Here is a 14,571-nt window from a genome sequence, read left to right on the forward strand (position 1 = left end):
GGAAAACCAATTCATTTGTCGGTTGCGGTATCTGTTACTGGTTGATGGTGGGTGCCCGATCTCCTGTTGTGCCATTTCAGTAATAAAGATTTTTGGAAGCCATTTTCTTGTCCAATTTCTATTAAATATTGGATTTCTTTATTGAGGTCCCCAGGGAGGTCTGTCAGTAAAAGAGCTCTCCTAAAAAAAAGTTTTTCCAAACATTCAATTTCTGAAGCCACGAATGTGATAATTTAAAATTGATATATTTTGTACCAGCAGAAGGTTTGCGATATACCTAAGTAACAAACTTATTGTCAAGTCTTTTTTATGGTAATGTCAATGAAGTTAAGAGCACCATTTTCTTCAAGTTCCATCTTAAATTTGATTCTATGGTGGATCTGGTTAAACTCGTCAAACTATTTATTTAATTCCTGAGGGTTCTTGTACAGAATCAAAGTATCATCGGCATACTGAAAATATCTGATACAAGGAAATTTTGGAAAAATGTTAGTTTCAAACATGTCCAGTACCAAGTTAGAAAGTATTGGAGAAAGAGTTTTACTTATAGCTAACCCATTGTCCTGTCGAAAGATGGTGTCTTCAAAGTCTCACACAAAAAGTTAATAGTTGAGGGATTAGTTGGATTTCGTATGGATTTACTTTTAATTTAAGTAAAGCAAGCTCCAATGTCTGTAAAGCCAGATCTACTGATATTGATGGATACATCTCCACATTACAGATTCATGTTTAACTGAGAAAGCAAAAACAGCAACGGAACGAAAAATCAAAGAATCATATTACATACATAAAGAGAAACCTATACTCAATTTAGATAGGGGAGAAATAAATATGATTTGGAGCAATCTTTTTCCTTCGCCATCTGGAAAGCAAGAAAAGAAATACAGTGAACAGCAGTGAACAATGACAATAAGTGCCCATTCGCATGTGTTTAATCTTTGACAGAAGATTTGTGTTTCACATTTCTTAATCCTTTTAACCATTTTTTTTTTTTTTTTTGCCCTTTTCACATTCTCCTTCGTTTTTTTTTTATTATTTATTTATTTTGAATTTTAAGTAAGCTGATGATGGAAGGAGGTTCTTCTGAAAGCGCTTCTTCTTACATGTAGAAGAAAATTCTGCTATTTTTTGCGGTATTAACCATTTTGCTTGTTTCTTACTATGGGATAGAATATTTTAATAATTTGAACTGCCAGACTAGAATGGCATTTCGGGAACTAATTTAAAGAAAAGAAGAAGAAGAAAAAAAGAGGAAACAGCAAATAAGCCCTTCAAACATAAGGGAACACAGTAAAACTGAAACAAACTGAGTCTTACCTGTGGAATGAAATGGAAAACTGAAAGGCACGATTTGTCGATTTTTTTTTCTTTTTACATGATTATACACGCTGTAGTCTGACTGCCAATTAACTTACACCAGACACGATGTACCCTTCTTTTTTTTCTTTCTTCTTTTTTTTTTTTTAACTTATCTTACTATACATTGATCAACTGCACACAGAAACACACTTGCACACAATAAAACACCAAACCCTTCCCACACTACAAAGAGATCACCAACCTGGAGCAAATATACCATCCCCTTCTGTAAAGCCAACATATTTCAAAATATGCTTCAATATGGCATGTTCTATCAACGTAAATACTGGGGCAACTTCGAACGTATACCTGAAATAAATGTTTAAGTATAGAGGAAGGTAATATACTACTACTCTGACTTGCTGTTATGTTAGTTCTAAAAGAAACTAAATTAAAAATAATAAAAGTCAAAGAATGAATACAAAACATGGACATGTCTACATTGGCAATTGTAATACAGTATCAGCAGCAGCTGCTCAAACGACACATTGTACAAAGCACTTATTAAAACTGATGTCAACATAACAAACAGTGAAAGAACTGTCAGCTAAATGGTTAAAATGCACTATAGAATATTATTTCAAATACACATACGAAAAAGGCAACATACTCTCACAGACACTAGAAGCAAAGCAGCTCTGTTCTCGGCATAAATGTCAACATAAAGAACTACCAATGCGAACTAGTATTGTATTCATGACTATCATCTAATATTTTCATAAAGGAAGCGTATTTGATTAATACGGTGAATAACAATTACCACTTTAATACAAAGTTCAACATTTTCTATATTTTATAGTTCCGACACAATTTAAAAAAAAAATACACTACACATCCTCCAAAAAAATACATAGAAAAACACTGAAATATTAAATTCTCTCTTTCTATAAAGGAGGATTAGGATTTCGATTTCTGGGCTTTCCGCATCTATAGCCACGTTAGCCCGTCACGTATGAGGGATGACGTCTCTCGGCCATCACACTGTCCGACGAAAGGGAACGAAGGAAGGATTGGGGGAAGAAGAAGCTGCCTGGGTCTTGTATGTTAGGTCGAAAAACCCAGGGAAATCTCACTCAGAATGGCTGGCCTGAAAAAGCTTCTTACACTTTTTCGACCGAGTGCCCCTACCGGGAATCGAACCCGGGACCGCTCGCACTAAAGGCGAGAGCGTTAGCGACTCTTTCTATAAAAGAGGTAAATGTTAATTATTATTTTATAGAAGATTTCTGTAAGCGTGCACCATGTTAAAGAGTTTGCCGAAATTCCAAAATTGTGAATAGAACTTCAAATGCCCTACCAAGATAAAAGCTTGGAAGTGGAACATTACCTATATCAGGAGACCGAATTTTATTTTAATCAATTTAAGTTATTTGTATCAATTTTAACTAATTTTTCTTTTAAATTCAAGATTTTTTTCTATTAAACTAATACAAAAACAGACCCTTGTGGAATATTTCTTACTACATAATCTGTATTTTAATCTACGCATACTCATTTAGATTGAAACATTTCTCTACGAAATGTCTTTTTACTGTAGAACTATAATCCTGAAAATTACGGATAAGTTCTTTCCTACTCTTCCAAACTTTGGTCAGCATGCTGCTTATAACATTACATATTCTGATCAGTTTCCTCCATTGTAGAACTAGTATTAATAGATCTTGAATTACTGCCTTTAAATTTCTTTGTCAGGTAGAAAATGCTTGTAAATTATATACATACTGTATATATGTGCAATGCTACCTTGTTAATACCACTTCAAAGCACTGAGCATGACTAGTCGTTAAAACAAATTCGGCGAATTGTCATGTGGGTGCTTTAGTGATTATTTTTTCTGATTTCATTCAACATTCTATGTCGATGTTACGTTGCTTAAAAATTAACCGTTAAATTATTCTATCCCTTGCCGTTTGTACAAGCTGATTATTTTGCCCTGAATTAAGGAAGCGATGAAGTAACTTCTGGATTTATGTTATCCTTAATACTGGATTTAAACACGAAATACAGTGTCGAAAACCTACGTGATTTTTCACTTTTTCCAGTGTCATATTCCTTTTCTTAAAAAGATCAAATAGTTTTCAATTAATATAATGTTATATATATATAAATTACTTACTTAGTGTGGCTTACGCAATTATGTGAACACACTGTATTCCAAATAATAAAATAAATTAAATTAGAATTTTAAATTTTTTTAACATTTTTCTTTTCGATATGAAAGAATATTTCTAATATATTTTAATTCCAATGAAATCTACTGTTCATCTACTTTCCAATGATATCTGAATACTTCAATATTACCAATAGTTCAGTTGTTACAATATACGCCAAAATACTCTGGTAGGCTATTTTTAATCCGCACCTCGTCCTTTACGCCGTGATCTCCACTAACAATGGCCAAAACTCCGGATTTGTGCTCCTACAGCTTTAAGGGCTCCTCTTCTATATTCTGTTATAGATTCATTCAGATATTCTTTAAGAGTCAAATAATAGTTGGTCATGCTGCCAGCTTTGTCAATACACAAGTAAGAAAAATGGGCTAAGTAAGGATAGGCATTAATTATACAGGTAACAATATATATACACTAACATTATCACCTGTAAACACAAACATCTTGATACTTCTAGTCTCGTTGACAAGTGCTAATATGATTGTGTACACTTATTACCTTTTATTTAATTCCTTCATCATCCTATACTCAATACACGCCATTTTCATTGACTATGTCTTTACAATGCACACTGAATTTTTGAATGAATTCATATCAGGTAGAGAAGAACAAGGAGTTATATAGTATTAGTTTGGTGTGATCGTAAATTTTGAGACCAGTGTAATAGTCGAAGTGTTACTGAAACAGAGTACAACACCTTGCTTTATTCGTCCGCTGCCCCTCCCCCAATAGATGGGGGAAAGTGATTGGTATACCGTCATGAAGTCTCATCTGCAGGAAAAAATTGCAATCGACAGTCAGTCGTGAATTCAGACATATTCTAGAATGCGATTATCCGCAAGTGTTAGCGGCGTTGTTTGTATTCAAGGCAATGTAATTATCTCGATGAAGTGTTTGGTATATATTTTCATCGCGTATCAACAATTAACATTCGCCTCGCGATCTCAAATTTAGAAAACTTTTACAAAGGGCTCTAAACCTACTTTTCTGAAGGTACTTCAATTCATTGGAGTTCCTGTGATTGTATTGGTTAATTAAAAAATATATGATCTTTGACAAAGTCAGAAATTTCTAAAACGTTAAGTTGGTTATTTTTTTAATATCACAGAATTCCACAAACACAAAGGGAGAGAGAAAAAATAAAATAAAAACAACTTACTGATTTGTGTTGAGAGCTTCTGTTAACCACGCTCCGCCCAGCCCAATGGGATCCACTCCAGCATATAACTGGTTGTAGAAATGTGGGTGACTAGTGTGTACACTGTAACCAATGGTTGCTTCGCATAACGAAAGTAACTCATTTTCCTTCACAGGATTATCTCGAATAGTAAAGTCCAGCGATTCCTGGAAAAGAAATACACTCTAAAGTATCTTAAGACAATAAAGCAATAATGTAAATTAATAGCAGGAACTACATGAACATAATATTATATACCAGCTAGTATGTATTGCATGATACATGTCAGTTTGTTTGGATTAAGAAATAAGAAATAACTTCTAAATTATAAGAGTTCACTTCCACGAAGATGATATGATTGAACACATTTTCGCACATGTAATTTTAACCACTAACTTCACACGTTTTCTGTCACTGATTCACTTTTACCTAAAAATCACTCTCAAGAACTATTCATCATTAAAAAAAGCAGCTTGGTCCTTTAAAAACAGGAAGTATCATGGTACAGAAGACTTCCTTTAGGGTACAGGAATTGGAATAGAAGTGAATGGCTATGAAAGATTTTTTTTTTAAACCTCCGACAATTATGTTCCGAGGCTAAGGGAGGCGGTAGCGGTGATGAACATACTAAACCAAATAGTTCAATGAAGAAAGATGTCGAGTCCCGAGAAAACGCACAGAAACCGTGTTTTTCCAGCACAAACCTCACTTGGTGCAAACCACACACCAGAGGTGAGCGCTCTACCACTGAGTCGCCAGGTTTTGTCTTAGCGTTCGCTTTACTGAATTCTGAAGTAGCCTTGGAGAATAATCATAATCGCTTTGGCTAGAAAGTTCCTGTAAGGAGATAAATTCCTATTTACAAAAATGCGATTAAATGACTTAAAGAAGCCTTGCCTTTTATCAAGATTAAAAAAAGGAACAGAGGAAGAAACACTACACTTTTGTCTCGAAAAGGATTATATTTTAACTCTCACAAGAGTCTTCTGGTATTTTAGTTTCGATAGCAGAAGTGTCCGGCTTCGCACAAGAAGAATGATGTTTATGTACCATTTCTGAAAATAAAGACCTGAGTAGAATATATAACGACGAGCAACACAAGCAATTCCTGAGTCAGCAAACCAGCACATTCTTGACTAAACTTGGGCTTAAATGTCATCGCGACTACCACCAATCAGCTTAGCGATACCGAAAACTAGGGATTTAACTCTAATATCGGTCGTTTCCGATTGTTTTTTACACCATACTCTTTCCACTCCCCTCGGGTCTAGGGGTTCTTACCTCCACAATATTTTTCCCAGATTGTAAGTCATTTGTATACTCATGTCCAAAATGATTGTCATATCTATCACTGTCTTCTTGTATATATATATATATATTGTGCATAAATTTGAAATCACCTCCCCCCCTTAATTCAAGGTGCATGTTTGGAAAAAGATGTCAGTATTATATTGAAATGATCAACGATTAAATAAAACAGAAACACGCTAGGTACGTGATTTTATTAATTTAATTACTTTGAAGTTTATCTAGTATTACGTTCTATGTCGAATTTGTAGGATCTGGATATCAACAGTTGTCAATTCAATGCGCAATCTCGTTTCTTTAAAGTCCATTGGTTTTCAGCCAACTTATATAATTAGCTGATGCCGGAAGGAATACCAGGTAACCTTGGAATTATTTACTATGTATTCCTTGCGGGCTTTAACAAACACTAAAAATTGCCGAGCATATACAGATTTGAATATTAAATTTCAAGTAATACACCATCAATGAAATACATTAATACTCACACTATAAATTCTAAAGTTTATGAAAGAAAAAATCTTGTTACTGAAGTATAAAATCAACAAAATCAGACTCGTCTTATTACAAATTTAACACCTCTCTTATTCCTAATATTAAAACCATTAGATAAGTCGTTAACATATTCGCTTATTAATCGAGGTGATTGCTTGAAATTCTGCATGTACCATCATCATGCAGCCTCATATTGACACCTTACACCAGTATCATGTATGAAATTTTTAAAGGAGGAATACTTTTGAGCGTTTGAATAAAATAAATATTATTATATATTATAATGAAGGCAGGTGAGTAGCACAGAATTACGGAGCGCCGGAGGCAGGTGCTATTTGTAGTTATTGTCACTCAGAGTACTTTTGATATGCTTACAGAATGTGTTTAGTGCGTTCACCACAGTTATTCCATTACGGCTGATCACATAGATGATGTGCCTTTGTCTTTCGCAGCTAAGTGGCCAATGCGTATAGCTTCAGGCTCGATCAACAGTGCCGGGTTTTGCTCCGGATAAAGGCCTGAGCAGTTGTTCAGCTTACACTTTACTTTTAAAGTATCACTTTTGAATCGTGAAATCCCACTTTTGTCTTGGACTATTCATAATCAGCATTTCACACTGTACATTCAGTTCATAAATACTGAAATACAATTTTAGTTATAACACTCATGAAATGCACTGAGGACCAAACACCGACATACTTTGATAAATGTCTTGGGGTAACCAATACAATATACGCTCCAGTTGTACATTGATCAATAGGTAGGACCGCTTTAAAAGTGTATTGTAAAGTACGGTAGGGATGGCTTACGATTACAGAGTTTGGACCCATTTTAATAAAATGAATCGAGTGTAAGGATACTAGGTGGAGCGGGCATTGTAAAGCTCACCCTTATTTTGTTCCTGGAATAAACGCTGTTACCGACTTATCCAGAATGAAGATCGCACTCTCTCCGAAGATTTTACTAGCGACCACATATGTCACAAGTGAACATGACAGCCACCCAACCTGTGTTTCCGTTGATACTGTATACCACAAAATATCAATTTGAAAGCCAGGTTGAGTTTGCATTATCAACCTTATTGGTGTTCTTATAGGAAGTATGAAACTATTTGCAACCACGAGAACAAAAGGTCATATCAGAAAATGATTTAAAAAACAAAAAAACTAAATTTACCTTTATGTACATATTCACCGTCGCTAACGTGCCTGTTCCCTGAAGCGAACTAAATGCAATAGTAAGCTGTAATGAACACCTTGGAAAGGTTGGTGGGCATTTTCGCACTGTACAGAGGTTGTTCAGTCTACATTTGGCCAATTTCGACTTACCTAAAAATTTAGAAGAATCCATGGCGCCAAGTCCGTAAGTGCTCGATGTGTTTCCTTTGGTTCCTAACAATAGCTCGACAGCGTAATTTCCACTGTAATAGGCTTCTCTGAAGATCTTAGGGGAATCCCTTTGTACAGCTTTCCAAAGTCCTTCCACAGTTGTCACACGCCGTGTTCTCAAAGCCCGCTTCAGCAATCCAAATCCACAATAGTCCATAGGACTTGCATCTGGAGATTTAACAGGTACCTCATTGAAAGGTATCACCTGTATACCACTTGCCTCCCTCATCTCCCTGTAGAATGCGAGGGACAATCGTGAAGTATGTGATGAGGCCTTGTCCATGTGAATGCGCACCAGATTGGCGTCATTTCCGTACACTGTTGGAATCTCATGCTCGTAGAGCGGAAGCATGATCTGCTCCTGAAAATACTGCGAACTATTTTGCAGTTCTTCGCCACCCTACGAGCGAATCTTCAGTTTACCTCGGTAACAGTAGCCAGTAACGACCATGAACCCTTTTGGGAAGGATTCTTTACAGACACGGACCCACCTTCTGAAGTTCTTGGCGCTTTTCTCTCGGTACATGATGGCTCTAGGTTTGCCGCAGTCGGAAAGGTAAATCCATGCTTCATCGAGCGTTACGACGTACATCCACCTTTGTTTTGACAGATGCCGTTCGTACAGTTTCCAGGCGTTACACTTTCGATTCTTTTGGTGGGCATGGTGGGACTTTTTCCAGCTTGAGTTGATGGTGTAACGTCCGGCTCACAGTCCCCAAAGACACGTCAAGACGATTAGCCATACACCTTTGTGTTGGCGGATTTTCTTGCATTGCCATTTAGCGAAATTTCCTCTGCATGGTGGAGGTGGCCTTGGTGCATCCCGGCTTCCTAGGCAACCTCGTTGGTGATCCAAATGGTGGAGCTTCGTTTCCCTTGTACTTTTTAATAATATTTTTTATTCCACTTAAACTGATATTGCAACCATTCTTCTTGCACTGTTTTCTAATGACAGAAACACTAAAGTGGGCGTCATAAAGAGCCGCAACATAGTCTTCCCAAAACCGGCTTAGTTTGGGCGGCATTTTGGTCTCAGAGCGGAAACCCACACACTTGAAAAAAAAAATAAAAATAAAAAAAAAATAACACAACACTCATAATAATGGTCCTGTTTTGTGCGTTATTGTCGTCCGCGTGGAAAAACAACTCCGGTCCCAGGAAGCCACTGCACAACACTGCAGGGCGCCACGAGCCAGGTCGGGTGAGTCCATTCTGCCCGGGAAGGGGAAGGAAATAAATCGGCCGAACAACCCCTGTACACCCAACTGCATAACGGCCCTTTCTATAGCTGAACGATACTAGACTGTTACTAACGTAAACGTGAAAGCCAAACAAGAACATGCGAGTCAATCTTGTATAAAAAAAGTTGTTGAAATTGTGTAAAAGGCTTGGTCTACAATTGAAAGGCGAAAAGTGTGTCGCGAGTGTAGAAACGAACTGAAAATACAGAAAATTAGAGGAGCATCCAATCAAATCAAATCTAATTTAGTACATTCTGCTACTTTTCTGGGTGGCATTTGATATCTCCCCGAAAGCTTCGCAAAACATAAGCCATGCATTTTATGACACAGAAAGTGTTTTCCTACTATCCTCGTTTATGCGTATGCCCACCGCCGCTGACGCGCCTGCTCACTCAGGACCCACCCATCGCTAGCGCTCAGGTCCCAAATGCTGCGGTCCTGCCCTGACTCGGTTAGATAATATCCATGCATTTTTAGTGGCCACCTAGCAAGTTGGTTCGTGTTTTATGCACTAGTTTTTATGCCATACGTTTACATTGTATTTTGAACAATAATCACTACTAGGCAGGGTTGGCAAAAACCATGGTTTTAATTGAAAAAAAAAAAAACGGTCTTTTGGTTTAAACTCTTTTTTTTTTTTTTTGTTTAAATAATTTGCTTTCTGTATTTATATCATATGGACAGAAATAAGTTTGTTTCATCTTGGTGTTATTATGCTTGGTCTTATTATGCTGGAAGGGGCCACATAAGCTTAAAGCGGAATCCAAACCACTTCTGGGCTTACATCCGAGAGAAAGTGTCCTCCATTTGAACTCGAAACCGACACTAACTGCCACAAAGATAAACAGTTGTACAAGTGAAACCATTATACAGAATTACATATGGACAATTTCAAAATACTGCATAGTACAGAAGAATTAATTTAGTCAAAGTTAGTTCACTACAATTTTTATTAGTGCAAGTTAAAGAAATACAACAACTTAATTTGAATATCAGTAAGAAAAGTGAATAAAGACACGAATTATTTGAGTCCACTTTGTCTCTCACCCATTTATACACAAATAGATACCAAATACTATCCCGACGCACTCCCATGTATTTAGTTCGTAATCGTAATACGGCAAATTGTGGAGGCGTTAAAATATTAAATAATGTTTTTGATAAAGTGGATACTTTCGAATATTTAGGATCAATATTAACAGACGAAAATCATATTCACGAAGAAATTAAATGTCGACTAAAAGCAGGGAATTCGTGTTACTATTCGGTTCAAAATCTCTTGTCGTCGCGAATTCTGTCGAGGAATTTGAAGCTTAAAATATATAAAACGATAATCATGCCTGTTGTTCTGTATGGTTGTGAAACATGGTCGCTTACTCTGAGGGAAGAACATAGACTGAAAGTATTTGAGAACAGGATCCTGAGAAGAATATTCGGACCCAAGAGGAACGAGAATGGGGAATGGCGGAAGCTTCATAACGAGGAACTACATAGTTTACACGGTTTACCCAACATTGTTAGGGTCGTCAAGTCTAGGAGGCTTAGGTGGGCAGGTCATGTAGCTAGAATGGAAGAAAGTAGAAACGCTTTCAAAGTCTTGACTGGTAGACCCATAGGAAAACGACCATTAGGAAGACCTAGGCGCAGATGGGAGGACAATATTAAGATGGATCTCGCAGAGATAGGAACACAAAGTAGAAACTGGATGCAATTAGCTAAGGATAGAAGTCAGTGGAGAGCTTTTGTGAACGCGGCACTGAACCTCCGGGTTCCATAGGCCATAGAGTTAGTTAGTTAGTTAGATACCAAAGACACTTGTGGTTTCAATAACTGCCTCTCGTGGGGTTTGTATGACCCCCCCAAAAATACGGCATTTTGATGTATTTTATAAATAGTAAATAAAACATTATTAAAACGAAATAACATCTAGAATTTTTCTTTGATTGCAATTGCGTAACACCAATAACAAACTATAAAAAAATCACAGAAGAAATATTCACAAACTTAAAAAAAAAAAAAAAAAAAAAAAAAAAAAAAACTCTTTGAGTAATGAGTGGGGAATTTAGGTCTGAACATAATACGAATAATATACGGGAGTAAAACGTGAAAACCCACATATGTGTACATCAAGATTTTACGAACACACACTTTTATGAACATTTTTTTTTTTTTTTTTTTTTTTTTTGTTTTTTTTGTTTTTGTTTAAACCAGCCAGTCCTGCTACCAGGTGAGCCAGGATCACAACCTAGTACTTTGGGGCAGAAACGAAATAATATTTCTGAATGTTCGTGTGGTCTGGCGATACCGCAGCCGTCCATGTTTACTTTTGACGCACCACTCGAAATAATTGCTGAAAAATTGTGTAATTTTTTCACTAACTTCTTTCTTATTGTCTCCTCAAACATTTGCGTTAGGTGACATGAAAATATCTCACTTCGCATAGATAAAATTCAAGGGGGTCATCAGAAATAATTGTTGAAATATTAATTGTTTAAATTCTTTTTCGGTTTGCCTATAAATACGGCTTCCAGAAGTACGACATAAAAACTAAAGTGCGAAAACACATACCGTTCTGTGCCGGGTGGCCACTAAAAAGCACGAATGCTAACAACGGAGTCAGGGAGGGTGAAGGTGGTGGGCGCGTGCTGAAGCGAGGGGGTGCGTCCGAAGGGAGTCGAGTCAGCGACAGCGAGTGCACATACGCGTAAGCGAGGATAGTGAAAAGAAGTGGGTTTTGGCAAAGATTCGAGTTTCAACAGCACTTGTCATGGTTTCATACTAGGAGTTATGTTTGGCAGAAGGGGTCCAGAAGCACGTAAAAAGCACAAAATTTACAGAAGAAATGGATGATGCAACTAGTTAGACGTAACATAACGTAACCAAAACTAACGAAACCTAACCTGAACTAACCTAATATAAGCAGAAATAAACGAAATTCTATCATTTTTTGGAAAGTTACGCTGGACCCCTACACTAACATAATCTAACCTAACCTAGTCACCTAAACTAACCTAATGTGAACAGAAATTACCGAAGTTGTAACATTTTTTAGAAACAATTGCTGGTCCCCCTCTGCTAAACATTAGCCATAAGGTTAGTTTAGGTGACTGGGTTAGTTTATGTTAGTGTAGGGGTCCAGCATAACTTTCCAAAAAATGATAGAATTTCGCTTATTTCTGCTTATATTAGGTCAGTTCAGGTTAGCTTAGGGGGAAGGTTCTAGATTACTGGTCCCTCATGTAGGTTAGTAGCTGGGTTGGTTCCTTTCTGTAATAAAGTTTATGCATTTAATTTACACAGTATTGCCGAGCGAGCATTAGCGAGTGAAGGCGGGTTGGAGCCCCGAAGGGCACGTTGTTTTCTGTCTTTATTACTGCTCAATGGGAAGGGGTACCAGTGATCTAGAGCCTTGCCGCCATAACATCTAATACAGCCATCTTTCATACACTCACTTCTTTTATACATCGTAAAGCACTTGTAATGATTTTACACTAGTATGCCTAAAATACAGCTGGGGTTAAATTCCAAAGTTGGGCGTCCGTTTCCAGCAAAATTTTTAAAATTTACAGGAAAGATATGGATAATTTGATCGTTTGTGTGCTTAATAATATATAAGAGTCTCGAAAAATCTGTTTATTTGTTATATATATGCGGCTATAAACATGGGACTATACGGCGAGCGGAGGGAACTACTTGGCGCAAGGTAACCAAACAGTTGCATTGTGGGAAAGAAACGAGTATTTATGTTATCAACATGGCGAATGTACAAGGGCAATGAACTAACAGTTTTAACATTTGTGAAGCAATACGTTGATAACGAGCAAAATCTTTTAAAAGTTTGTGAAGAGCATGGATTAATGAACCTAATAACAAATTACACAAAGTGTGCAGAGGAGATAACAGCGAAAAAACGTGGCGAAAGCGGACGCCCAACTTTGGAATAAATGCCTACAGCTGTATTACTTTGTATAAAATTCTGTCGCCTGCAGAAATGTGTTCCTTATAAATGTTTTTTCTTTTCGGTCAATGTTCCGTTAAGGGGGTCCAGTGTCTTTGACACCACTTCTTTCTATTGATTTTCGTTTGATTACAGTACATAATATAACGTTATATTAGATTCTATTAGGTTAGGTTACGTTAGGTCAGGTTAGCTTAAGGGGGTCCAGTGTAGTTTTGGACCCCCTTAACGGAACATGGACCGTTTTTTCATACAAAATATTCAATTTTTTCTGTAAATCTCCCAAAATGTGGTGCGCCAAAACTTGACCAGCACCTCAGCAGTAATGCCCTATAGTGGTATTATTTATCATAAAATTTTGAGTGTGGGTTATTGTTTCCATATACCCTCTGCGTGAGCTATAGCCTTTATAGCCTTCACAAGTTCATCGCACGGTACGAAAAACGTCGTTCTTCTTCAATAATTGACAATTTAATACGAACGTGTTGGATTTACTTGGTCATTGACACCGCCTCACTCACGACATCATGACTTTCTCAATGAACATACATAGTGAATGTCATCGACTGAACATAAAATGTAAACAAACAACTATGATGAATTAATACATAACAATCAATTAATATGGAACTTACCAGTAACTTGTCCGGATGTTTGAAATTTACCACTTTATCTTTTCTGTTGTTAGGTGTGGACAAAAGCCCTGTCTCGAACATCAGATGAACCAATTTATTCAAGAAACCAGCTTCACCAATTTCAGTCTCATTCAGGTAACCATTCATTGTACCGTTAACTGATGGTGTGACTTCCATCTTCAAAGCTTTTTATCTAAAATTTGTAAAAACAGATACACGTTGAACTGAATATATGACACTTATTTTAGTATTACAATTTAAGTTTCCATTGTAATTTATTCTCTTCACTACACACCACCTGCACAGAACCACCACAGCTTATCTCCGAACAATTATTTACAGCTGTGCGCACGGGCCTCCTCTGAGAACAGTTGACTGCCCACGGAAGGCGCTGACCGTGACCGTGTCAAGTCTTTTGCATCTGCCTACAGCAAAGGCCAGACAAACAACGGAACGTATGCGTAGTTCATTGTCGTATAAGATAAAGTATAACAATTTATACAAACACGACAAAAATTGCCAAAGGAAAGTGAAATAAAAAAGAAAGAAAAAACTCATACACCCCCAGCACAGCCCCCGCGTTGCAAGGAGTCATAACGTTGGGGGAGGAAAAAAATGAAATGAAATCTTTGAGTTTAACGTCCCACGTCTATGCCGGTTAGGCTAAAGGAGACGGTGATAATGAGAAATGAGTGAAATGGCGGAATGAAGAAAGTGGGAGGAAACGGGAGAACCCCGAGAAAATCCACGAGCACGGTGTTTGTCCACCACAAAGTCCACACGGCGGATCGAACCAGGGACACCAAGCACCGGAGGTGAACGCTCTACCACTGAGCCACCGC

At 37.2% G+C, this 14,571-nt stretch overlaps 1 protein-coding gene across 3 annotated transcripts in view; it reads right to left on the reverse strand.

Annotated features, from left to right (window-relative positions):
- Positions 1–14,193, reverse strand: part of LOC145668134 (acidic amino acid decarboxylase GADL1) — a 72,996-nt gene extending 58,803 nt beyond the window's left edge. The window contains exons 1-3 of one of the 3 annotated variants that reach the window (XM_081735699.1): positions 13,730–14,190; positions 4,690–4,874; positions 1,562–1,668 (exon numbers count right to left, since the gene is read on the reverse strand). In XM_081735699.1, coding sequence (XP_081591825.1) covers positions 1,562–1,668; positions 4,690–4,874; positions 13,730–13,906 — 469 coding nt within the window. In that variant the 5' untranslated portion in view covers positions 13,907–14,190. Of the gene's footprint in view, positions 1–1,561; positions 1,669–4,689; positions 4,875–13,729 lie in introns of those variants that run through there. The other 2 variants (XM_081735700.1, XM_081735701.1) reach the window with 2 other exon arrangements.
- Between the last annotated feature and the right edge of the window lie 378 nt (positions 14,194–14,571).

This window comes from Thermobia domestica, chromosome 13, assembly GCF_964235325.1.
Source record: "Thermobia domestica chromosome 13, izTheDome1.hap1.1, whole genome shotgun sequence".
Lineage (NCBI taxonomy): Eukaryota > Metazoa > Arthropoda > Insecta > Zygentoma > Lepismatidae > Thermobia > Thermobia domestica.